The sequence below is a fragment of the Paroedura picta genome, chromosome 2, assembly GCF_049243985.1.
Source record: "Paroedura picta isolate Pp20150507F chromosome 2, Ppicta_v3.0, whole genome shotgun sequence".
In the NCBI taxonomy this organism is placed as follows: domain Eukaryota; kingdom Metazoa; phylum Chordata; class Lepidosauria; order Squamata; family Gekkonidae; genus Paroedura; species Paroedura picta.
In genome coordinates, this window is record NC_135370.1 from 179,235,000 (window position 1) to 179,261,442 (window position 26,443).

The following is a 26,443-nucleotide window of genomic DNA, read 5'->3' on the forward strand; positions in this document are numbered from 1 at the left end:
GGGAGAGGAAAGGGAAGGCGACTGTAAGCCGCTTTGAGCCTCCTTCGGGTAGGGAAAAGCGGCATATAAGAACCAACTCTTCTTCTTCTTCTTCTTTTTCTGTCCTCTCCCCCATCCTCCTCAGTCCTGACTGTTAATGCAGGCAGTGATGTCACTTTTGCTGACATCACATCTGGGGGCGTGGTCAGCTGACACTTCTTCTGGAGCTCCTGAAAGCCTGAAAAATTCTTTCAAGGGCTGTTCTTCCGTCGTCAAAAGGTCGAGAAAGGCTGTGAGAGAGGTTGACAAAATGCTGCATGGGTTAGAGAGGTAGAGGGAGAAGAACTTTTCTCCCGTCCTCGCAAGAAAAGAACGTGTGGGCACGCGAGGAAATTGAGGAGCAGTGGGCTTGGAGCAGACAATAAGAAATGCTTCTTCACCCCAATTGCGGAATCAACTTACGCTGGATCGCTTCAAGAGGAGATTGGATAATCCTATAGAGCAGGGGTAGTCAACCTGTGGTCCTCCAGATGTCCATGGACTACAATTCCCATGAGCCCCTGCCATCTGGAGGACCACAGGTTGACTACCCCTGCTATAGAGCAGGGGTCCAATTCAGCTCCGCAGGGAATTTGTACCCAGAATGCTTCGGGCTCCTAAAGAACTAGGTGGGCAAAGGATTTGGGACAAAGCACGGAACTCCGGCTGTGCCAGCTTCTGACCTTCTATTTCTTTTCTCCTTTCTGTAAGCGCTCAAATCCTTCCCCCTTGCTTTCCTTCCAATGCTTAGTTACTGAATAGGCGAACAGAGTGTGTGTCTGCGTGGGGCTTGCAGCGTAGTGAAATGAGGAGCAGGATCCTGCCGGGGGCGGCCACGCGCTCCTTCGGCTTCCATCGGTCAGTCCCGCTCAGATTAATTCCAAAAGACATGCTCTCCAGAACGCTGACCCTTGGGTTTTAAGAGAGCAGCGTTCCCGCAAGCTCAGGATTAGGTTTTCGGAGGCCACAAAGAGGGAGAAGGGGAGAGAGAAACCAGTTACCTTATAGGAAGCAGTATTCATATGACCGTGCCAGAGAAATAGCTGTGATTTGTATAGCCGTGTCTTTCTTGGCTTTTTTACTGCTGTGAAACCCCTGAAACATTCTTCGGTCATCAAGAAATCCCAGAAGAGGGGCGATCATGCAGAATAGGGGTGGGAAGCATAGCTGTGGACACGCCCACCTGGGGCCCCTCCCTTTTCCACCCCCTCTAGGCCCATCATTGGCCAGTTTGGGAGGGGGCGGGCAGGTTAACACAACCACAACCACAACCGATAAATGTTCAACAAATGTCAAAATATATATTAAAATTAATTAACTCCCACACATTCGGGAAGCCCTTCTCGAGCCATCAAGAAACCCCAGGATTTCACGAAACCCAGGATGAGAGAGCCCAGTTATAGCCTTTTCTGTTTTTAGAGACCCAGCTTGGTGTAGTGGTTAGCAGTGGGGACTTCTAATCTTGTGAGCCGGGTTTGATTCCCCACTCCTCCCCCACGTGCAGCCAGCTGGGTGACCTTGGGCCAGTCACAGCACCGATAAAGCTGTTCTGACCAAGCAGTGATATCAGGGCTCTCTCAGCCTCACCCACCTCACAGGGTGTCTGTTGTGGGGAGAGGAAAGGCAAGGCGAATGTAAACCACTTTGAGACTCCTTCGGGTAGAGAAAAGTGGCATATAAGAACCAACTCTTCTTCTTCCTCTTCAGTAATCTCAGGGCTCTCTCAGCCTCCCCTCCCTCACAGGGTGTCTGTTGTGGGGAGAGGAAAGGGAAGGCGAATGTAAACCACTTTGAGACTCCTTTGGGTAGAGAAAAGTGGCATATAAGAACCAACTCTTCTTCTTCCTCTTCAGTAATCTCAGGGCTCTCTCAGCCTCCCCTCCCTCACAGGGTGTCTGTTGTGGGGAGAGGAAAGGGAAGCCGCTTTGAGACTCCTTCGGGTAGAGAAAAGCGGCATATAAGAACCAACTCTTCCTCTTCACTGCTACCTTTTAAAACGACATTGGACATTTTTGGAGGGGTGGGGTTGTCTGACAGCTGAAGAGAACGCCTGTCAGCTGTGTGTGCCTTGAACCCCTTGAATAAATCAAACTGATTAACATGTATGCTGTCGTTTCGCACGCGGAAGGGGTAATTAGATCAACTCAAATAAATAGCGGAGAAAACAAATTAACCTCGTGGAAGCCTTACTGAGACGTCGCCCGGATTAACGTGGGTCATTTGCATTAAACGCTGCACCTTTTAATTGGAACGCACTTTTAGACCAATAGTGTATGGGGGGGGGGGATCTCCAAGCCAAGTACTGATCAGGCCCAACCATGCTTAGCCTCCAAAATCTGATAAACATGGGCTTGCCTAGGCCATCCAGGTCTCTGCAGTTAGCTTCAATGTGCTATCCAGGCTTACTGGCAAAGGTTTGTTTAGGGCTGCCCTTTTAGATTTTACCGTAAAGGATCTCACGCAAAAATCTGCACGGATAGAAAGGATTTCCACCAGGGGAATGCAACTTCTGTGCCTCCCCTCCTACTGGTGCAGGACTTAAATGCCCATGAGGAGGGAGGGGCAGTAGCTCAGTGGTAGTGTCTTCTCGGGTGCCAGGGTTTCCAGGTTCAATCAGAGGCACTGATTCTCTGAATTCTCTTGGAAGAGTACAAGCAGATGAGAGCTGTGTGGTGCTTCCTGCCCCCCCCCAAATAAAAAACTTTTGGATTGGTTTGTGGTAGGCACGAAGCAAGGATTAACTTTAGAAACAAGAATGTTTTGCTTAACATTCCCCTTTTTTTATTGCAAACGTTTTCCGAATGGAAGACGGATCCTACCCTAGTCTGTCGCTCTTACAAATCTTAAGATATTCCGGGCCTCTGGTGGTTTTCAACCAGAGGCTTGCTAACGTCCTTTGGGGTCGGTGTGGTCTTCGTCAGAGGGGACCCTCAGAGCCAAGAGACATAGAGCACTGAGCCGAACGGGTTTCTTGAGCTTCAGTTCTGAACTGCACGGACAAGAACTGGTTCCCAGCACAAAGGCGCATTGTGGTGACGAGCTAGCCGCGCCATGCGCCCTATTGCAATAAAATGCACAACATGCGAGCTGTTAAGGCATCCTTGTGAAGCCAGCAGCCCCGATGTGAGACTCATTTGTTCTGGGAAAACAAAATCTCTAGCCCTCGTTATCCGTGGAGCATGGAAGTAATATTTAAAAAGCTAGGTTTTCTCATCTAGCTTTCAACTTTTCCAGACCCGGGACTCCCCGTTAACTGCCAAAGGGCAGCATGGGTTCCTCTGAATTGCAAACACAGGACAGGAAGTAATGTGACATCAGAGCCACATGACAGGAAGAGGTGGAGCCCTGCCTGTGCTAGAAAACGAGTTTGCTCCCAAGTTATCTTTGTTGTCCCATGGCTTGTAGGCAAAGAGAAAGAGGGGGGCTGTGAAACCATTGCTGTTAACGTTGATATAATATCCTGGCTCTTGTGTGGGTAATGGCCCAGCATGTTCCCAGAGACATGGACCAGAACCAATGGGATGAAGTTAATGCAAAAGAAATTCCGTCTAAACCTCCGGAATTAGTTCCTGACAGTCAGAGCGGTTCCTCAGTGGAACAGGCTTCCTCAGGAGGTGGTGGGTTCTCCATCTTTGGAGATTTTTAAACAGAGGCTGGAGAGCCATCTGATGGAGAGGCTGATTCTGTGAAGGCTCAAGGGGGTGGCTGGTTACAGCGGATGAGCGAGAGGGTTGTGAGTGTCCTGCGTAGTGCAGGGGGTTGGACTAGATGACCTAGGAGGTCCCTTCCAACTCCATGATTCCATGATTCTAAATTCTGTCTAAACCTCCGGAAGAAGTTCCTGACAGTTAGAGCGGTTCCTCAGTGGAACAGGCTTCCTTGGGAGGTGGTGGGTTCTCCGTCTTTGGAGATTTTTAAACAGAGGCTGGAGAGCCATCTGATGGAGAGGCTGATTCTGTGAAGGTTCAAGGGGGTGGCAGGTGACAGTGGATGAGTGAGAGGGTTGTGAGTGTCCTGCGTAGTTCAGGGGGTTGGACTAGATGACCCAGGAGGTCCCTTGCAACTAATGATTCTATGATTCTAAATTCCGTCTCAACATCCGGAAGAAGTTCCTGACAGAGTGATTCCTCAATGGATCAGGCTTCCTCGGGAGGTTATTCTATGATTCTAAATTCTGTCTAAACCTCCAGAAGAAGTTCCTGACAGAGCGGTTTCTCAGAGGCCGATTCTGTGAAGGTTCAAGGGGGTGGCTCTTTCCTCCTGCTATAGACAAACACGGTGACACATCTTGGAAGTGAACTGTGACCCACAAAAGCTCCTACCATGTGACAAATGTTGTTAGGTTTTCAGGTGCTCCTGGACTCTTGCTCTTTTCAGATCTAAAGAAATGAGCGGTGACTCTCAAAACTGCATGCCGTGCCCCATATTTTGTTACTCTTTAAGGTACTCCTGGACTCTTTCTGTTTTCTGACGCGCTTCTAACAGTGTAACTCGGTCATTGATATTGCAAAAAGTATGCGCCTGCAGTTTTAAAACGTCACAGGACAAGGTAATTTTCATAGTTTGTTTTGCTATTTATACCCTTCTCTCTGGAGACCCAAACTGGCTCATGGTATCATTCTTCCCTCTGTTGTATCCTAACAACAACCCTGCGAGGTAGGTTAGGCTGAGGGTCGCGAAGCAAGCTTCCATGGCAGAGCAAGGATTTGCCCCAGGGTTGCTTTATCTCGGGAGCCCCTGCCAGCAGCATGTACTCCACCCCTTCTTTATCTAGATGTGCTATTGAAAGTATGCAGCTGTACGTGCAGAGCTAATCTTTGGACAGATTGCTAGAATGCAGGGGCTTGCCTGGCGAGGTTATTCTGAAGGGGCCAGAGGGCAGAAGAGCAGCTGGGAAAGACTGGTAGGTCCCACTGTTCTAATAGCACGGCATAAAGGTAAAGGTATCCCCTGTGCAAGCACCGGGTCATGTCTGACCCTTGGGATGACGCCCTCCAGCGTTTTCATGGCAGACTCAATACAGGGTGGTTTGCCAGTGCCTTCCCCAGTCATTACCCTTTACCCCCCAGCAAGCTGGGTACTCACTTTACCAACCTCGGAAGGATGGAAGGCTGAGTCAACCTTGAGCCGGCTGCTGGGATCGAACTCCCAGCCTCATGGGCAGAGCTTTCAGACTGCATGTCTGCTGCCTTACCACTCTGCGCCACAAGAGGCTCTTCAAGCACGGCATAGCATAGCCTTTATTGGCATATAAAAAAAATAATATTGTTCAGGAAATAGGTTACAGCTACAACATAAATTGAACCAGGTATTAAAACGTAATATGTTGTTACTTGCAGAGATGTTTCCATGCTTGGGTGGAGATGGAGGGGGTCAGCCACAACCGGGAAAGTGTCTGCCATTAATTACTAATGTGGACAGTTTAGTTCTCCAATGTTTTTGTGAACTACAACTGAACTCAAGGGGACTGAATTATCATATGGCACCCTACGGCTGAATTTGGATATTATGACACAGTTTACTAATTTGCCACTGTTTGCTTTTGCCTTGTATCTCCACAGTTATGACGGTTGTTCATTTAGTCTGAGGAAGAGTGCTTGCACTCGAAAGCTCACGCCCTGAATAAATCTTTGTTGGTCTTAAAGGTGCCCCTGGACTCTGATTTTGTTGTAATACATTCAGTTTGCGATGCCCCATTGCCAATAACTGAAAGCTTCCAATTATTTCAGTTACTTCTGGATTTCGATTAGACTTGAGGAAAACTGCCTTGAAACCATCAGGTTTGACATTTCTTATTACTAAACTGTGAGCTAAGAGATTTAAAGCGCATGTTAGAGTAAAAAGGGCAGTAGGGAGACTCACAAGCTAGTGATCCTGTTGCTGGCCATACACAGAAGCACAAATGTCTCTAAATATGGAGTTTTGTTGAATCTGCCTTGTAGAAGGGCAGAAGGCAATTCAGTAAGCCTTACCAGCATATAGGCCAAGGGTGGCCAAACTGTGTCTCTCCAGATGTCCATGGACTACAGTTACCATGAGTCTCTGCCAATATTCTCATTATAACTGTAGTCCATGGACATCTGGAGAGACACCGTTTGGCCACTCCTAAAATACGGTCTTCATAAATCTGGAGCCAGTAAGTGCAGGAAATATTTCTGACTAATGGACCAATGTAATTATGGTGCCGATAATTAAAAAGAGAGATCATTCAATCCCAAATAGATGCTGTAGGCCAGGTTTTCTCAACCTGGTTTCATGAAACCCCGGGGTTTCTTGATTGCCCTTGAAGGGTTTTCTGAATGGGTGGGTGTTAATTAACGTTTTATATATTTTTAAAATGTCTTAAACATTAATCGGGTGATATGTCCATATATGGTCATGTTGGAACCCCCATCCCCATGGTCAATGATGGTCCTGGGGGGGTGGGGAGGGGCCGCCGGGTGTACACAGCTCTGCTTCCCAACCATATTCTGCACAACCCCTTTCTGGGGTTTCTTGAAGGCTGAAGAATGTTTCCGAGGTTTTTCAATGGTAAAAATTGTTGAGAAAAGCTGTTTTAGGCTGATCCTGCACTGAGCAGGGGGTGGGACTAGATGGCCTGGATGGCCCCTTCCCACTCTAGGATTCTAGGAGTCTAGTTCAGCAGGGGAAGGGGCTGCCTAAGGAGGTGGGGAGCTCCCCCTCACTGGCCGCCTTCAAGCAGCGGCTGGACAGATCCTTCTCCTGGATGCCTGAGGCTGATCCTGCACTGAGCAGGGGGTGGGACTAGATGGCCTGCATGGCCCCTTCCCACTCTAGGAGTCTAGGAGTCTAGTCCAGCAGAGGAAGGGGCTGCCTAAGGAGGTGGGGAGCTCCCCCTCACTGGCCCTCTTCAAGCAGGGGCTGGACAGATCCTTCTCCTGGATGTTTGAGGCTGATCCTGCACTGAGCAGGGGGTGGGACTAGATGGCCTGCATGGCCCCTTCCCACTCTAGGATTCTAGGAGTCTAGTTCAGCAGTGGAAGGGGCTGCCTAAGGAGGTGGGGAGCTCCCCCTCACTGGGGGTCTTCAAGCAGCGGCTGGACAGATCCTTCTCCTGGATGCTTGAGGCTGATCCTGCACTGAGCAGGGGGTGGAACCAGATGGCCTGGATGGCCCCTTCCCACTCTTAGGATTCTGTTCTATTCAAATGACTATTGTCCTGTTAGCTTACTTCCCTTAGCAGGGAAGATTCATGCTAGATTTTTAGTAAACACTGTTCCAATAACGCCAATGCTTTTTCTCTGCTGCAAAGTTTTCTTTCTCTGGTCCATCAGGAGAAGATTCCCAGGTCCAGAAGAAGATGCACCTGTTAGCTGAGCTATAAATCAGAGTTGCTGTCTGCAGATGAGGGGGTCTAAGTCAATTTGGGATCAACAAAGCTTTGGAAAGGCGCCTGGAGTGCCAATCCTAAAAGGAAGAAAACACCCTTTGCGAGCCAGCTTGTGGAAGGGTACATGCTTGAACTTGCAGGCACCTTTGTGAATGCCTGGCTCCCAGGGGCACCGTGTTGGGGACCCCTGCTCCAGGCCGTTAGTCCAGAAGCTTGCATTGTTTTTTTATTAATCTTATGCAATTGATTGCTCACTGCTGCGTATCTGTTTGTTTTAAAGATCCCCTCCAGGGTAATTTGTTAGGTCAGGGGGGTTCGATCCCCCCCCCCTTCTCGTTCCATCAGTAACTCCTTTCATTCATTCCCTGCTCCTTAACAATAGGGCTGTTGAGTCTGCTCTGGAAGGTTTTCCTTTTGTCTGCTGCCCAATCTCTTTGTCCGGGTGAATAACAGCAACAGACAAAAATGACCTCGGTTGCTCCAGTGAGCTTTCTTGGAGCTGAAGACCTCTGTGGGATTTCCGAAAGGCCGGCTGCGGGGATGGGGGTGTCCACTGTTTCATAGCTGATTCTGTGAAGGTTCAAGGGGGTGGCAGGTGACAGTGGGTGAACGAGAGGGTTGTGAGTGTCCTGCACAGTGCAGGGGGTTGGACTAGATGACCCAGGAGGTCCCTTCCAACTCTGTGATTCTATGATTCTAAATTCCGTCTAAACCTCCAGAAGAAGTTCCTGACAGTTAGAGCGGTTCCTCAGTGGAACAGGCTTCCTCGGGAGGTGGTGGGTTCTCCATCTTCGGAGATTTTTGAACAGAGGCTGGAGAGCCATCTGACGGAGAGGCTGATTCTGTGAAGGTTCAAGGGGGTGGCAGGTGACAGTGGATGAGCGATAGGATTGGGGAGTGTCCTGCATAGTGCAGGGGGTTGGACTAGATGACCTAAGAGACCTTCCAACTCTAGGATTCTAGGATTCCTCATTATGAGCACAGGAAACGGCCGTTGGTGCCGTGGATATTTTTCATTTTTTATTTTGTCTTGAGGAAGTGGAATACCCCGCTTTTCACTACCCGAGGGTATCCCAGATCTGCTTGCAAACACCTTGGCTGTCCTCTCCCTACAACAGGCAGCCTGTGAGGGGTGTGGGGTCAAGGGAGCTCTGAGAGAACTGCTCTGTCAGGAGAGCTCTGAGAGATCAGTGACTTGCTCAAGGAGTGGGGAATCAAACCTGGTTCTCCAGACCAAAGGCTGCCACTCTCTAACCATGACACCACACTGGCTCTTTTCAACGTACCTCCTGTGGGAATCTCTTAATTATGAATCTCCCGGGGTCAGAGGTGATCTGTAATTGGGATGTTTGATTTCTCCGTACCAGTTATAGCCTCGGAGAGGCGAACCATTGGATGTCTTGTTGCAGAGTGGTGTTAGGCGTGAATCTTGCATTTCCTGACGCTTCTTCCTTGAGTGGGCAAAAGTCTGGCAAGACTCTGCACTTAGACACTGGAAGCGAGGATTCCTGCCGCTGAAAATTACGCTGCTGAACCGGAATCTGGAATTGGATTGTGTTTTATTTATGCACTAGGGGCCAAGCCTGTTGCATTCAGGAATACAATGGGCACTAGATTGGGGTAGATGGCTTCCCCCTCCCCCCAGGACCTGCAAAGGCTGCAGGCAGCTGTTGGGGAACTCACTGGTATGGGCAGCTCTCACCCGGCAGGGATCTGTAGCCTCCGAGCCTCAGAGGGAAGTGGAAGGAGGAGGGGGTGGTCAGGGGTGGGGGACAGAAGGTGATTGGCTGGCTGCTGGACAGGCAAGAGGTTGGAGGAGGAGGCACTCCGGGGCGGGACAGCCACCCTGAGTGGGTGTTGAGCGCTGAGTGGCATATACACACCCCCTTCTGTAGAAACCAGCAACAACTGAAAAACCACATGCATGCTGGTAAATCTATCCTAATTTCATCCAAATCCACCAGCAGAGTGATAGATTCTGCTGTTTATTCCGGTGCCTGCATGATCCTGCTCCGTGGCAGTGGTGGAAATGCTATCAAGTCCCAGCTGAGAGCCAGCTTGGTGTTGTGGTTAGGAGTGTGGACTTCTAATCTGGCGAGCCGGGTTTGATTCCCCGCTCCCCCACATGCAGCCAGCTGGGTGACCTTGGGCTCACCACGGCACTGATAAAACTGTTCTGACCCAACAGGAATCTCAGGGCTCTCTCAGCCTTACCCGCCTCACAGGATGTCTGTTGTAGGGAGAGGAAAGGGAAGGCGAATGGAAGCCACTTTGAGACTCCTTCAGGTAGAGAAAAGCAGCATATAAGAACCAACTCTTCTTCTTCTTCAGTAATCTCAGGGCTCCCTCAGCCTCCCCTCCCTCACAGGGGGTCTGTTGTGGGGAGAGGAAAGGGAAGGCGACTGTAAGCCACTTTGAGCCTCCTTCTGGTAAAGGAAGGCACTATATAAGAACCAACTCTTCTTCCTGTTCCTCTTATTCCTCTTCATGGCAACCCTATACGGCAAGGGTGGCCCAACTGTGGCTCTCCAGACCATACATGGACTACAAGTACCATGAGCCGCAGCCAAGCCGCATGGCAGGGGCTCATGGTAATTGTAGTCCACAGATGTCTGAAGAGCCACAGCTGGGCCACCCCTGCCGTATAGGGTTTTCAAGACAAAAGACGTTTGGTTGGCCTTTGCCTGCCTTTTTGTCCTGACCTTGGAGCTCCCCCACTCTAGTATTAGCCAGGGCCAACCCAGCTTAGCTTCTGAGATCTGCCGGGATCAGGGTAACCTGCGGCTCTCCGGATGAGGGCTCCCTCCTTTTAAAGGCAGTATGTTAAGACAGGGCCTTAAAAAAAATCTAGTTAGGTCTTCAGGAAGCCATAAAAAGGTTTGCGAAAGCCAAGCTAACACAGGGACAGGCGTTCCCCATAGAACACAGCTAAACCCTCTGCAAGCAAGCGAACGCACAAGCGGAAAGACGCTGTTGACACAAGAGACCGCAAAAGCACTGTAACCTTTGTGGAGCAAATACACAAAAAGCACAAATTGTTTCTCGGATCAGGGGTTTTGTAGGCTGGCCAGACAGGCTCACTACATCAGTCACCAGCTGCTCACAAGAGGGCACAGCCCCCATCCCTCGCAGCCTGGCCGGCTCATGTTAAATGTCTGGCTAGGAAGCTTTCGGGGCAGAGGCTCATGGGAATCGTAGTCCATGGGCATCTGGACAGCCGCAGTTTGCCCAGCTTCACTGAAACGTTTCCATCCTGCTTTTCCTTATGGTTCTAAACCACTTGCGATCCCAGTTCAAAATGTTCCCCGACTAAAAACCAAAAATAAAATCGCAAGCCCTAAATCGTTGCCCAGCCATGACTCATTTCTGCACTAGGGGGAGGACACTGGCCAACCTTACAGGACGGTTTTGAGAGTTTCGGGGTTACGGAGAGAATGAGAAATGCTTCACACCCCGAACCAGCCCTAGTAGAGGAGGGGTTCAAGAATGGCTCATCTGAGTGTTTATTAGAGAATAGAAGGCACTGGCAAACCACCCTGTATTGAGTCTGCCATGAAAATGCTAGAGGGTGTCACCCCAAGGGTCAGACATGACTCGGTGCTTGCACAGGAGATACCTTTACCTTTTACCTTAATAGGTCATGCAAATCCATCCTCTCAAAAAATCATCCTTCAGGGAGAGCGGTAATATAAATATAATAAATGAATATGGAGCCTCCTGTCCAGCCTCCTGTCTCACACAGGGGCCAGCCAGTTCCTCTGGAGGGCCAGCAACAGGGCAGAGAGGCCGAGGCCTTCCTAAGGACATCAGGAGAGCCCTGCTGGGTCAGACCAGGGGTCCATCCAGTCCAGCCTCCTGTCTCACTCAGGGGCCAGCCAGTTCCTCTGGAGGGCCAGCAACAGGGCAGAGAGGCCGAGGCCTTCCTAAGGACATCAGCCCTGCTGGGTTAGACCAGGGTCCATCCAGTCCAGCCTCCTGCCTCACACAGGGGCCAGCCAGTTCCTCTGGAGGGCCAACAACAGGGCAGAGAGGCCGAGGCCTTCCTAAGGACACCAGGAGAGCCCTGCTGGGTCAGACCAGGGGTCCCTCCAGTCCAGCCTCCTGTCTCACACAGGGGCCAGCCAGTTCCTCTGGAGGGCCAGCAACAGGGCAGAGAGGCCGAGGCCTTCCTAAGGACATCAGGAGAGCCCTGCTGGGTCAGACCAGGGGTCCATCCAGTCCAGCCTCCTGTCTCACACAGGGGCCAGCCAGTTCCTCTGGAGGGCCAGCAACAGGGCAGAGAGGCCGAGGCCTTCCTAAGGACATCAGGAGAGCCCTGCTGGGTCAGACCAGGGGTCCATCTAGTCCAGCCTCCTGTCTCACACCGGGGACAGCCAGTTCCTCTGGAGGGCCAGCAACAGGGCAGAGAGGCCGAGGCCTTCCTAAGGACATCAGGAGAGCCCTGCTGGGTCAGACCAGGGGTCCATGCAGTCCAGCCTCCTGTCTCACACAGGGGCCAGCCAGTTCCTCTGGAGGGCCAGCAACAGGGCAAAGAGGCCGAGGCCTTCCTAAGGACATCAGGAGAGCCCTGCTGGGTTAGACCAGGGTCCATCCAGTCCAGCCTCCTGTCTCACACCGGGGCCAGCCAGTTCCTCTGGAGGGCCAGCAACAGGGCAGAGAGGCCGAGGCCTTCCTAAGGACATCAGGAGAGCCCTGCTGGGTTAGACCAGGGTCCATCCAGTCCAGCCTCCTGTCTCACACAGGGGCCAGCCAGTTCCTCTGGAGGGCCAGCAACAGGGCAAAGAGGCCGAGGCCTTCCTAAGGACATCAGAAGAGCCCTGCTGGGTTAGACCAAGGTCCATCCAGTCCAGCCTCCTGTCTCACACAGGGGCCAGCCAGTTCCTCTGGAGGGCCAGCAACAGGTCAGAGAGGCCGAGGCCTTCCTAAGGACATCAGGAGAGCCCTGCTGGGTCAGACCAGGGGTCCATCCAGTCCAGCCTCCTGCCTCACACAGGGGCCAGCCAGTTCCTCTGGAGGGCCAGCAACAGGGCAGAGAGGCCGAGGCCTTCCTAAGGACATCATGAGAGCCCTGCTGGGTCAGACCAGGGGTCCATCCAGTCCAGCCTCCTGTCTCACACAGGGGCCAGCCAGTTCCTTTGGAGGGCCAGCAACAGGGCAGAGAGGCCGAGGCCTTCCTAAGGACATCAGGAGAGCCCTGCTGGGTCAGACCAGGGGTCCATCCAGTCCAGCCTCCTGTCTCCCACAGGGGCCAGCCAGTTCCTCTGGAAGGCCAGCAACAGGGCAGAGAGGCCGAGGCCTTCCTAAGGACACCAGGAGAGCCCTGCTGGGTCAGACCAGGGGTCCCTCCAGTCCAGCCTCCTGTCTCACACAGGGGTCAGCCAGTTCCTCTGGAGGGCCAGCAACAGGGCAGAGAGGCCGAGGCCTTCCTAAGGACATCAGGAGAGCCCTGCTGGGTCAGACCAGGGTTCCCTCCAGTCCAGCCTCCTGTCTCACACAGGGGCCAGCCAGTTCCTCTGGAGGGCCAGCAACAGGGCAGAGAGGCCGAGGCCTTCCTAAGGACATCAGGAGAGCCCTGTTGGGTCAGACCAGGGGTCCATCCAGTCCAGCCTCCTGTCTCACACAGGGGCCAGCCAGTTCCTCTGGAGGGCCAGCAACAGGGCAGAGAGGCCGAGGCCTTCCTAAGGACATCAGGAGAGCCCTGCTGGGTCAGACCAGGGGTCCCTCCAGTCCAGCCTCCTGTCTCACACAGGGGCCAGCCAGTTCCTCTGGAGGGCCAGCAACAGGGCAGGGAGGCCGAGGCCTTCCTAAGGACATCAGGAGAGCCCTGCTGGGTCAGACCAGGGTTCCCTCCAGTCCAGCCTCCTGTCTCACACGGGGCCAGCCAGTTCCTCTGCAGGGCCAGCAACAGGGCAGGGAGGCCGAGGCCTTCCTAAGGACATCAGGAGAGCCCTGCTGGGTCAGACCAGGGGTCCATCCAGTCCAGCCTCCTGTCTCACACAGGGGCCAGCCAGTTCCTCTGGAGGGCCAGCAACAGGGCAGGGAGGCCGAGGCCTTCCTAAGGACATCAGGAGAGCCCTGCTGGGTCAGACCAGGGTTCCCTCCAGTCCAGCCTCCTGTCTCACACGGGGCCAGCCAGTTCCTCTGCAGGGCCAGCAACAGGGCAGGGAGGCCGAGGCCTTCCTAAGGACATCAGGAGAGCCCTGCTGGGTCAGCCCAGGGGTCCATCCAGTCCAGCCTCCTGTCTCACACAGGGGCCAGCCAGTTCCTCTGGAGGGCCAGCAACAGGGCAGGGAGGCCGAGGCCTTCCTAAGGACATCAGGAGAGCCCTGCTGGGTCAGACCAGGGTTCCCTCCAGTCCAGCCTCCTGTCTCACACGGGGCCAGCCAGTTCCTCTGCAGGGCCAGCAACAGGGCAGGGAGGCCGAGGCCTTCCTAAGGACATCAGGAGAGCCCTGCTGGGTCAGCCCAGGGGTCCATCCAGTCCAGCCTCCTGTCTCACACAGGGGCCAGCCAGTTCCTCTGGAGGGCCAGCAACAGGGCAGAGAGGCCGAGGCCTTCCTAAGGACATCAGGAGAGCCCTGCTGGGTCAGACCAGGGGTCCATCCAGTCCAGCCTCCCGTCTCACACAGGGGCCAGCCAGTTCCTCTGGAGGGCCAGCAACAGGGCAGAGAGGCCGAGGCCTTCATAAGGGCATCAGGAGAGCCCTGCTGGGTCAGTCTGTGGGTCCTGTGAGGTCCAAGAACAGGGCACAGAGTCCAAGGTCTTTCCCTTATGGTGCCTCCTGTCTCCGGGATTCATTGGTTTAGTGAAACCTCCATGAATCTTCAGCCTTTCTCCCCAGAACGATCCTGCCTATCACTACTAATACTGAAAGACATCTAGGCCTCCCCTCCTGCTCTCAATGCCCTAACGCTCCAATCTCTGCCCTTAACTCAGACCAGGACATAAAAAGGTTAAGAAAAGGAATCAGAGTGAGAACTTTCCCATTTTGCTGATAGGCAACGCCTTCCTGGCTCTGCTGCTACTTGGAAATTGCTCTTTGGGGGTCTTATGCTCCCAGTTCCCCCCCCCCAACTGCCTTTCGAGTGCCAGGACTCTCAGGGTCTGGACACCTTCCATCAAGGTGCTTAAATAATAGCTTGGGGGCTGAAGAATAGTGGAGAAGCCTCCCCGGCATGGTTGGAATGGAAACATTTACCTAGAGGGCCTTTAGAAGGCTGAGATTCCTCTGTTAAGCAGAAGGCTTAATTGGATCAGTTTAGTTGAGAGAAGGGCGAGGAGATTCGAGTCTCCTCTTCTTGTTCCCCTCCCTTTCTCTGTTGTGTGTGGGAACTCTGAAAAACTGGATCCTGTTTCCCTCACAGAATCGTAGATTACTTAAGTTGGAAGGACCCTCAGAGGCCATCTAGTCCCACCCCCTGCTCAGTGCAGGGTCAGCCTCAAGCATCCAGGAGAAGGATCTGTCCAGCCGCTGCTTGAAGACGGCCAGTGAGGGGGAGCTCCCCACCTCCTTAGGCAGCCCCTTCCCCTGCTGAACTAGACTCCTAGAATCCTAGAGTGGGAAGGGGCCATGGAGGCCATCTAGTCCCACCCCCTGCTCAGTGCAGGATCAGCCTCCAGAATCCAGGAGAAGGATCTGTCCAGCCGCTGCTTGAAGACCGCCAGTGAGGGGGAGCTCCCCACCTCCTTAGGCAGCCCCTTCCCCTGCTGAACTAGACTCCTAGAATCCTAGAGTGGGAAGGGGCCATGGAGGCCATCTAGTCCCACCCCCTGCTCAGTGCAGGATCAGCCTCCAGCATCCAGGAGAAGGATCTGTCCAGCCGCTGCTTGGAGACGGCCAGTGAGGGGGAGCTCCCCACCTCCTTAGGCAGCCCCTTCCCCTGCTGAACTAGACTCCTAGAATCCTAGAGTGGGAAGGGGCCATGGAGGCCATCTAGTCCCACCCCCTGCTCAGTGCAGGATCAGCCTCCAGCATCCAGGAGAAGGATCTGTCCAGCCGCTGCTTGAAGACGGCCAGTGAGGGGGAGCTCCCCACCTCCTTAGGCAGCCCCTTCCCCTGCTGAACTAGACTCCTAGAATCCTAGAGTGGGAAGGGGCCATGCAGGCCTTCTAGTCCCACCCCCTGCTCAGTGCAGGATCAGCCTCCAGCATCCAGGAGAAGGATCTGTCCAGCCGCTGCTTGAAGACGGCCAGTGAGGGGGAGCTCCCCACCTCCTTAGGCAGCCCCTTCCACTGCTGAACTAGACTCCTAGAATCCTAGAGTGGGAAGGGGCCACACAGGCCATCTAGTCCCACCCCCTGCTCAGTGCAGAATCAGCCTCAAGCATCCAGGAGAAGGATCTGTCCAGCCGCTGCTTGAAGACGGCCAGTGAGGGGGAGCTCCCCACCTCCTTAGGCAGCCCCTTCCACTGCTGAACTAGACTCCTAGAATCCTAGAGTGGGAAGGGGCCATGCAGGCCATCTAGTCCCACCCCCTGCTCAGTGCAGGATCAGCCTCAAGCATCCAGGAGAAGGATCTGTCCAGCCGCTGCTTGAAGACCGCCAGTGAGGGGGAGCTCCCCACCTCCTTAGGCAGCCCCTTCCCCTGCTGAACTATTCTGACTTAATTCCCCCACCCCATGTCTAGCCGGTACTCTGGAATGCGAATTTTAAAGCCATCATTGCAGGTCATCTCCTCTGCGCCTCACAGGAACCTTCCCCTGCCCTCCTCCAGGGTACCACCCTTCAAATACTTGAAGACAATTTTGTCCCCAGGCCCCGGATCGTCATCCTCTGCCCCCTCTCCGTTTTGTCCACCGAAAACGTGGGTTTCTGTGCCTATAATTCTATTGGAACTGTTTCATTAATTACAGTGGTTATTACATTGTCATTTTAAAACGTTGCAAGTGAGGGGTGGGATAGAAATCATTTATTAGGTATTTATTAGAAAGGGGCTGTGACTCAGTGGCAAAGCATCTACTTCTTCCACTTTTCTTTTGATCCGACGGAAGAAAGAGAAGAGCAGGAGATCCGGGCGGGTATATTAAGCTGGACGAGGGATTGCCCTTCTTGACCAGGCACTGTGAGATTCACCTCTGGGCCAACCGCTTCTATTTATGTCCCAGTTTGAGCTGATGCAATAAGGAGGGTTGGGAAGGTTAAAGGCGACCGTAGCTGGCCTCTGTACGGTTCAGGGCTGCCTCCGTAATTCCTTCTGACTGTCAAACTGCTTATCTGCAGAGCTTCCCCCCCACCCCGCAGGTCCTTAACGCTGTATGGAACTTGTATCCTACTTCTGTTTTCAAAGGCTATATATAGATTTCTGCAGATATGCGAGTGGATGTATGGAAGTCCTGGGCATCAGGGAGGCTATGAATAGATTCCCCCCCCCCTCTTAAAGCAGTGGGTCTCCATCTTCCTAATGCCGTGACCCTTTAATACAGCTCCTCATGTTGTGGAGACCCCCGACCATAAAATTAGGCAAGTGTTCTTTCACAGAAATTATAAATTGGTTTTCTTCTGGGGTTTCTCAGTTCAGTTCTGCCTCTTGTCCCACCATGCCGATCTCGCTCTTTTCCGCTGCTCCAGACAGACGAACGCTCTGTCTCGATCTACCCCGCAAGGCTGTTGTGTGGATGGCGCCCCCACCCCAGCCAAGCTGCTTGCCCTGCCACGACCCCTGTGAAAGGTTCGTTTGACCCCTACAGGGGTCCTGATCCCCAGGCTGAGAACCACTGCCTTAAAGCAGTGGTCCCCAACCTTTTTCTGGCTGGGGACCGGCGGGACAACTGCCCCGCCCGCGCAGCACGCATGCGCGGCCGGGCCGCGCATGCGCACATGCGCAATGTGTGGCCAAAATGTGTGCATGCGCGAAAAGTGCGGTGCATGCGCGATTTCGGTCGCGCATGCGCGATGTGCGGCGCGGCCCTGATTCCCTCTCCCCCCCCTCCTGCAGTAAGAAGCTTCCCGGGCCACAAGCTTGCGGCCCGGGGAAGTTTTTTACTGCGGCGGGGAGAGGGAACCGCGGCCAAGCGCCCTGGCCTTCGCGGCCCGGCACCAGGCCGCGGACTGCAGATTGGGGACCACTGCCTTAAAGGATAGGAATTGTCTCATATAAACCTGAGACCCTGTAAGACAGGGATTCCTAGCCAGGGGTCGACAGACTCCTGGTGGTTTGGGGGAGCTCTGGAGGGGTTCCACAGCCTTTTCTGCCAATGGCCACATTCTGTTGCTCCCCCTCCTGAGCATGAATTCTCTCGTGGTCTCTGTACCTGGGAAGGGGCCTGCACACACCTGATCTCACCTACCCGAACTTCCACAATTCCGCCAGGCCTGTAAAAGAGAGCTCTTCCACCAGGTATTTGGTTGCAGCTGACAGATTTGACATCATGAGCAATGAGTAATTTTGGCCCCCACTGTTCTGTTGGTGGTTGTTATGATTGCAATGTATACCCCTATGTTTTATGGAAACCGCCCTGAGCCTTACGGGAGGGCGGTATAGAAATATAACTATCAATCAACGGTCTCCTGTCTCTCCACTCCCCCCAGTTCTCCTCGAGTTCACCTGTTTCTGAGGATGTGCCACTTCTAGGGAGTGTGGCAGGGAGGCATGGCCAGCTGACATCTGGGGCTCCATATTCATTTATTATATTTATATTACCGCCCTCCCCGAAGGATGATTTTTTTGAGAGGATGGATTTGCATGACCTATTAAAGTAAAGGTAAAGGTATCCCCTGTGCAAGCACCGAGTCATGTCTGACCCTTGGGGTGACGCCCTCCAGCGTTTTCATGGCAGACTCAATACGGGGTGGTTTGCCAGTGCCTTCCCCAGTCATTACCGTTTACCCCCCAGCAAGCTGAGTACTCATTTTACCCACCTCGGAAGGATGGAAGGCTGAGTCGACCTTGAGCCGGCTGCTGGGATTGAACTCCCAGCCTCATGGGCAGAGCTTTCAGACTGCATGCCTGCTGCCTTACCACCACCCTGCACAACAAGAGGCTCTTTAAGAGCAAGGACAAATACCTTTCCCTCAAATCAGACTGGATTTCACTCTAATGAAATACGTTCGGAGGACTCAAGCCGACCAGGTCCATAATTATAAACTCCGCCTGAATATGCTATTCCTACAAATCAGCTGAGGAGAAAAGCATTCAGCTGAGCGAACATAAACGCTCTTCTATAATGAGGGATGTTAACTAAGCATTGACGCATTTTCTAAACTGGGATTATTAGGACTTCAAGGATTTACTCTCATAGAGAGATGTGACCTCGCTTGGGATTCTGTGTACAGTTCTGGTCACCGTCTTTAAAAAGTATATTGCAGAGCAGGTAAAGGTTTGGCAAGTAATTACTAAGAGCAGGGGCATGATAAAGGTTTCTAAAATTGTGCTTGGGGTAGAAAGGGTGGTCAGAGAGAGCTTTTTGTCTCTGCCTCCCTAAATACTACTTGATTAAAAACTGGCATGTTTTTCCTCTTAGGAAATCTCGAGGTTCTCAGAATAGAAGACGACGGGGAAGGAGGAGGGACATGCTGGCAGGGGCTCATGGGAATTGTTGTCCATGGACATCTGCAGAGCTACAGTTTGGCCACCCCTATGGGTTTCGAAAATTATTCATGGAGTAGTCAAACTGCGGCCCTCCAGATGTCCATGAACTACAATTCCCAGAAGCCCCTGCCAGCATTCGCTGGCAGGGGCTTCTGGGAATTGTAGTCCATGGACATCTGGAGGGCCGCAGTTTGACTACCCCTGGAGTAGAGGAAGGGGAAAATATAGAGCTTTCCCTGCTTCTTCCATAATACTAAACTTGGGCACATCCAGCAAAGATGACGGGCAGTAGGTTCAAGATGACCACAAGGAAACACCTCTCTACACAGTGAGTGATTCAAATGCGGAATTTGTTGCCAGAGGTTGTCGTTTTGGCCGCAGTTCCGTAAAAGGGATTAAGATTAATGAAGGGGAAGGCCATCTAGCAGTGGCTACTAGCAGTGGTGATTAAAGAGAACCAACCTTTGAATATCAGCCCCAGGAGGCCACACCAGGGAAAGGCCTCGACCTCTTCACCCTGCTTGTTTGGCCCTCCAGAGTAACCGGAGGCTGCTGGGTGAGGCCAGATGCTGGAGTAGAGAGACTATTGGTGTGATGGAGCAGGGCACCTCTTGGGATATAATGCTCTTGTTGAATAGATCACTGTGGGTACAGCTAGCTGCCTCTCTGCATAAGATCATAGAATCATAGAGTTGGAAGGGACCTCATGGGTCATCTAGTCCAACCCCCTGCACTGTGCAGGACAGACAGAAGGAGGAAAGGGGGGATCTTTCTTTCTGCCTCCCCTTCTCCCGTTCAGAGGGTGGTTTACTTTAAGACAGGAAGAAATCTGCTTGGGCAGAGGTTTTGGCGGTGAGAGGAGACCAGGCAGCTTTAAGGCTTTAAAGTGATCCCGCAGGGTGGGTCGGAGGCAAGGCGAAACCAGCCGATCTTGTTTATTTCACTTATCTCGTGCGGCTCCCCGCATACCTGAGATAGATTCAGGTGAGCAGCCTGAAGCCACAGGACAAAGTTCGATTCTAGCGGCCCCTTGAAGGCCAGCGGGGTTTCATTCCGGGCATCGGCTCCCGGGCGCCCGCCCTTGAGAACGTCTACCCAGAAGAAAACGTTTTCGGTCTTCAAGGTGCCGCCGGGATCGGGCTTCGTTGTCCCGTCTTTCCAGGTCTTGCTCTTCTCCTCCCCTCTCCTTTCACTCAGAGCAAGAATATCAACAGCTGCCGAAGAGAATCAGTCTGATGTATGTTGGCATTTCAGGCGTGTCCCTGAACTGTAAGTCTCCAGAGGCCGGGAGAGTGGGTGAGGCCTTGGTGCCCTGATGCAATTCAATTCACTTCCTTAAGCACCCTGGGAGTAGGAGTAGGCTGCTATGGGGCTCGGCCCCGTGGCCAGACATCTATGTCTAGCGGCTTAAAAAGGCATGGAACTGGAAAGGGGATCCCAAAGGCCATCTAGTCTAGCACGCTGCTGAATGCAGAAAATTTGCAGTCCCTATGCTGTCTGCAGAGACCCTCTGCTCTGTGCCAGAGGTAGCCAAACCGTGGCTCTCCGGATGCCCATGGACTACAATGCCCATGAACCCCTGCTACTTTCGTGCCTTTCTCCTCAAGGGAAAGTCCAAGGGGCCTGCGTCGTTCTTAATTTCCCAGCTGTCGTTCTTCCGTCTGCCGTTCTTATCCTCACAACAACCCTGTGAGGTAGGTTAGACAGAGACCGTGTGACTGGCCAGGGTCACTCAGCAAGCGTCCATCGTGCATGTCGGGATGCGAACCTGGGTCTCCTAACTCCTGCACAAATCTCTGCATTGCAGGTGTCCTATCTTGGGGCATGGAAGTTCTTTCAGGGCAATATGGCTAATACATGTTGGCTGACCCATGGATTCCCCCCATCCACTCATTTACCTCGTCCTTTTGGAAGGCCATGCCAGAAGAAGAGTTGTTTTTTATACCCCACTTTTCACTACCCGAAGTGGCTTACAATCGCCTTCCCTTCCTCTCCCCCCAAACAACACCCTGCGAGGTAGGTTGGGCTGAGAGAGCTCTGAAAGAACTGTTCTGTGAGAACAGCTCTTACAGGACGGTGACTAGCCAAAGGCCACTTCACATGTCGATGTGTGTTCGTGTTTCTTCCCTATTCTAATTGTCTCCTGTAGTGCTTTATGTTTCCCGGAAGGTATTTTCGACGTTGCCCTGGCTTGGATGGCTGAAGCTAAATCGTCTTAGCCCTTGTTCGTATTTGGTTGAGAGACCCACCAGGGGAGTGCAAGCAGAGGCAGGCAAGGCCAAGCCACCTCTCTTGGTCTTTGTTTGTCCTGAAAACTCGACAGGGCTTCACACCCGCAGATCCTTGATGTTCCTGGACTGCAAAGTCTTGATTTTTTGTTTAAATTGCCAATCCAGGCAAGTTTATGTTAGGTGCTGTGCTTGGGCTACAATCTTATATTTGTGGTAATTATTACGGATTAGATCAGCCTCTCTTAGCCTTTTGACATTCGTTTCAGGCTTTGAGGCATACTGGAAGTGATGTCAACTCTGCACACCTCTCTGCCACACATCCCAGAAGTGACATGTCCCCTGGGATTCTCACTTGTGCCTGCATGCACACACACACACAAAATATATCCCGGTGAATTCCAAACTCCTTTAAAAAAACACCTTTTTTCTCGCTGAGCCAGATCTCTTGCTGAGCTTGCATGGTATAGTGATTAAGAGCAGCAGCTTCTAATCTGCTGAGTTGCATACAACCAGCTGGGTGACCTTGGGCTAGGCACAGTTCTCTTAGGAGTGTCCATGCAGAGGAGTTCTCTCAGAGCTCTCTCAGCCTCACCTACCTCACAGGGTGCCTGTTGTGGGGAGGGGAAAGGGAAGGTGATTGGAAGCTGCTTTGAGGCGCCTTCGGGTAGAGAAAAGCAGCATATAAGAACCAACTCTTCTTCTTCTTCAGTGATATCAGGGCTCTCTCAGCCTCACCTCCCTCACAGGGTGTCTGTTGTGGGGAGAGGAAAGGGAAGGCGACTGGAAGCTGCTTTGAGACTCCTTCAGGTAGAGAAAAGCTGCATATGGCCCATTATGCACGGAGTGGAAAGTCTGCATTCGGGGTGGAATGGCGGCGGCTAAAATCACCAATTATGCACGCTGCAGGCGGCAACCGGGTGCAGAGTCAACTTATGCCGCCGAAAAAGCCTCATCAGCGAGATGCAGAAGAAAGTGGAGCTTCCTGGGACCAGGGCGCAACCAGAAGCGGCTCCGGAGTATCTGCGTGCATAATCGGATACTCTGGGTTTTGCCGCTGTTGTGTTCCGTCCCGTGCATAATCGGTTTGCTTCACTTCTTCCTCCTTCTCGTTCTCCATGCCACCGTTTCAGCGGCCGTGCATAATAGGCCTATAAGAACAAATTATTTTTCTTCAGTGATATCAGGGCTCTCTCAGCCTCCCCTCCCTCACAGGGTGTCTCTTGTAGGGAGAGGAAAGGGAAGGCAACTGTGTGTCGTTTTGAGACTCCTTCAGGCGGTGAAAAGCAGTGTACAAAATCCAACTCTTCTTCTTCTGCCTGCCCTCCAAGGCCCGTAGTTCGCGGAAGGCCCCTCTGCCACACCTGAGTGAAAACAAAAAAAGAAAACCCCCCAAACCACCTCCAACCCTCCTGACCCCAAACCCAGGGACTCATGCTGAAAGGACTCACTGTGCTCGACTCCACCTGCCTCCAACACCGCAGGGTGACAAATTGGTTGACAAAAGTTTGAATGGTCACGGCCCCTCCCCACCTCCTCCAGGCCCGTCATTGGTCACTTTGGTAGGGCCACATCGACCTGCCCATATGATGATGATGATGATGATGATGTTATCCGTTCAGTCGTGTCCGACCCTCTGCGATTCTATAGGAAAGTTTTCTCCACGCGTTTCTGTTCTGGTTTTCTTTTGGCTCCGGCCTCTACGTCCTCCCTGGGCTACATCGGCAGCTAGGTGTCCCTGGAGGGTTTCTCCCATCTGCATCCTAAATGCCCAGGTTACTGGCAGAGAGCTGTCACCCTTCCCCAGTGGCTTGTTCGGTGCTTCGTGGCCTGGGGGGCCTGCCACACCGCACCACAATTGACGCACTTTCCGTAGAATTTTCTTGGCAAGGAAGATGGGGTGTGTTTCCAGGTCCTTCCCCGTGCCTCTGTAATTAGCCTGCGGGCTGTGACCTCCGCTGTTCACCCCCTTACCACGTTGAGGAATACAGTAGGACTTTAAGGGGGCCTGCAAATATAAATAAGTTTAATTTTTTTTTAAATTTTAAATTTTTTAAATTAAATTTTTTAAATTAAAAAGGCCAAGATGCTGTGGTACACCTCAGGTGCACCAAGGGCAAACAGGTTGAGAATCCCTGGCTTAGATCCTTGGTATTCTTCGATGTCAAAACCCGACATTCGAAATGTTCACCGAGAGACCTAATTTATTGTGTTCGGTGCCGTGGCGGGGAGCCGGTGGTCTTAAAATGTCACCGCTGGGTAGGCCTCATTAACTTTTCCCTGCTGAGCAAGGAAGCCGTGTCTCGGTGGCTGACCTAATTTTCGGGGAGGAGGTTTTGATGGCGAGATAACCTCCCTTTCGGGTGAGATCGGGTGGCCTTTGGCTTTCTTCCTCCTGTCGGAGAAGGTGCCTCTGCCTTTTTTTCATCATTGACTCTAGCTTGAAGGGAAGCCTTCCGTTTCCTATAGAAATCACGCTTGCTGCGGTAGATTCCGGGAAATATAAAACCAACCTCAGGCCATTGGTCTGGGGAGAGGCTGGGGCTCAGGGGAAGAACATCTGCTTGGCTTGCAGAAGGTACCTGTTATATTCCCAGGCATCTCCTGTTCAGAGGACCAGGCAGTAGGTCATGTGATGTGAAAAGCCTCTGCCTGGGATGTTGGAGAAGGGCTACCATTCTGGGTAGACTATATAGAACTTGATGGATGAAGGGTCTGTAAGAAGAAGAAGAGTTAGTATTTATACCCCGCTTTTCACTGCCTGAAGGGGTCTCAAAGTGGCTTACATTCGCCTTCCCTTTCCCGTCCCCACAACAGACACCCTGTGAGCAAGGTGAGGCTGAGAGAGCTCTGACAGAACTGGGAGTAGTAGCCCAAGGTCACCCTGCAGGCCTCATGGGTCTCAAAGTGGCTTACAGCCTCCTTCCTTTCCTCTCCCCACAACAAATGCCCTGTGAGGTTGGTGAGGCTGAGAGCTCTGGGAGAGCTGCTCTGCAAGAACAGCCCTATCAGGACTGTGATGAGCCGAACGTCATCCAGCTGGCTCCACGTGGAGGAGCAGGGATTCAAGCCCAGCTAATCACAACAGAAGCCGTCACTCTTGACCACCACACCAAGCTGACTCCTATAAACATATAAACGATTTATGTGTTTGAGACTGCCCTGGGAGGGGCTGTGGCCTGGTGTTAGGGCATCTGCCTCAAATTCAATCCCTGTGATCTCCAGTTATAAGACAGCTCACATAGTGAAAGATTTCCGCCTGAGACCCGGGATAACCACTGCCAGTCTGAGTAGGCAGTCCTTACCTAGCTGGTCTTAAAGTCTCCTTCAGTGTCTGGCAGCTTCATGTATAAATGTGGGTCCATTTTAGTTCCATATCGTCTTGTAAAGAGATGCTGGCTTTTGAAGTGGAATCCCTGTTGCAGTTTTGAGACCTGGAGGACGTGGATATCAAACCGGGGATCTTCTGCATGCCACATGGGAGTTTGTCGCAGAGGTTGTATGTTCTAGAACAGGGGTAGTCAACCTGTGGTCCTCCAGATGTCCATGGACTACAATTCCCATGAGCCCCTGCCAGCATTTGCTGGGAATTGTAGTCCATGAATATCTGGAGGACCACAGGTTAACTACCCCTGTTCTAGAATACATGCTCTGTTGTGTCCGGACCAAGGGGTTGTGGCACCTAAGGCCAGCCTATCTGGATGCATCCAGCATCACAGTGACAAGTGCTCATGGCATAGGGCATTGGCCAGGCTAATTAGACCTCACCACTGGTCCAACAGAAGAGCTTAAAAACGTTCCCCAACATGGTGCCTGGGGGTGTGCTCAAAGCTGCAGGAAGCCTCTAGTGGAGCCAATCAGAATGCCCAAGAAGATGATTTGAAAAATACCAGGAAGTTCCCAATCAAACTATGATAAATGCCCCTCTCCTCCGATGCCCCCTACAGGATATTCTTCACACGTCTTTGAATCATGCACACTGGATATGTTGTGGATTCCGACATTCATGTGTTGTCTCTCCCTTTCTGCCTCATCCCAGATCGATCCCCATCGGCCGGCGTCCTAAGAAAGCACAATGGAATTCTACGAGTCTACCTATTTCATCGTCCTCGTCCCCTCCGTGGTGATCGCCGTCATCTTCCTCTTCTTCTGGCTCTTCATGAAGGAGACGCTGTACGACGAAGCCCTGGCCAAGCAGAAGCGGGAACAGAAGTTCCTGCCCACCAAGACCGAGAAGAAGAAAGCCGAGAAGAAGAAGGGCAAGAAGAAGGAGGCCCAGAACGGCAGCCTCCACGAATCTGACTCAGAGAGCGCCTCCCGGGACTTCAAACTTTCAGATGCTTTGGGGGTCGAGGAAGAGCACCTCCCACCTCCCTCCCTGGGGGTGACGGAGGCCCCCGGCGGCCTCCGGGAGCGCAAGAAGAAGGAGAAGAAGCACAAAGGCAGCCCGGAGGAGCACTCCTCGAGGGAACCGGAGGGGCCGAAACCGACCACGGGAAAGAAAGCGGAGCCGGGGCCCGTGACCAAGCAGCCCACCCCGCCGTCAGAGGCAGCCGGGTCAAAAAAGAAGGCCGGGCAGAAGAAGCAGAAAAACGGAATAGGTATTGGCGGGGGGGGGGAGTTTATTTTGTGGGGGGAAAAGGGGGATACTTAGAGATAGAGGGTGACAACCTTTCACCTACTTCCCTGGGCACCTTATCTGGGGGCCCCGGATGGGGCCTTACCATCACCCCAGTTTGTACCTAATTGCCACAGCTGGGAACAGAAGATCGGGGACTAAAATGGGATTATGTGTCCGCCATCTGAGTTGAGTTTTTTTTAATCTGTTTATTGTATTTTATGGGTGTTTATATTTTATATAAGAGCCTCTTGTGGCGCAGAGTGGTAAGGCAGCGACAGGCTATCTGAAGGTCTGCCCATGAGGCTGGGAGTTCGATCCCAGCAGCCGGCTCAAGGTCGACTCAGCCTTCCATCCTTCCGAGGTCGGTAAAATGAGTACCCAGCTTGCTGGGGGGGGTAAACGGGAATGACTGGGGAAGGCACTGGCAAACCACCCCGTATTGAGTCTGCCATGAAAACGCTGGAGGGCGTCACCCCAAGGGTCAGACATGACCCGGTGCTTGCACAGGGGATACCTTTACCTTATATTTTATATATTGAGAGCCGCCACGAGCCAGCTTGTCCGGGAATGGCGGGATAAAAGCCTGATAAGTAAATAAATAAGATAAATACTTAAGAACAGCAATCATATCCCCTCACTTTGCTTGGAGATGAACCACGATGTCCCCTCTCCACCTCCTCTTCTCTGGGCCGAACGTTT

At 52.5% G+C, this 26,443-nt stretch overlaps 1 protein-coding gene across 8 annotated transcripts in view; it reads left to right on the forward strand.

Moving 5' to 3' along the window:
- Positions 1–26,443, forward strand: part of KTN1 (kinectin 1) — a 126,405-nt gene that overhangs the window by 20,539 nt on the left and 79,423 nt on the right. For all 8 annotated transcript variants that reach the window (XM_077323984.1, XM_077323987.1, XM_077323981.1 and 5 more), the window contains exon 2: positions 25,163–25,724. In XM_077323984.1, coding sequence (XP_077180099.1) covers positions 25,199–25,724 — 526 coding nt within the window. In that variant the 5' untranslated portion in view covers positions 25,163–25,198. The remainder of the gene's footprint in view (positions 1–25,162; positions 25,725–26,443) is intronic.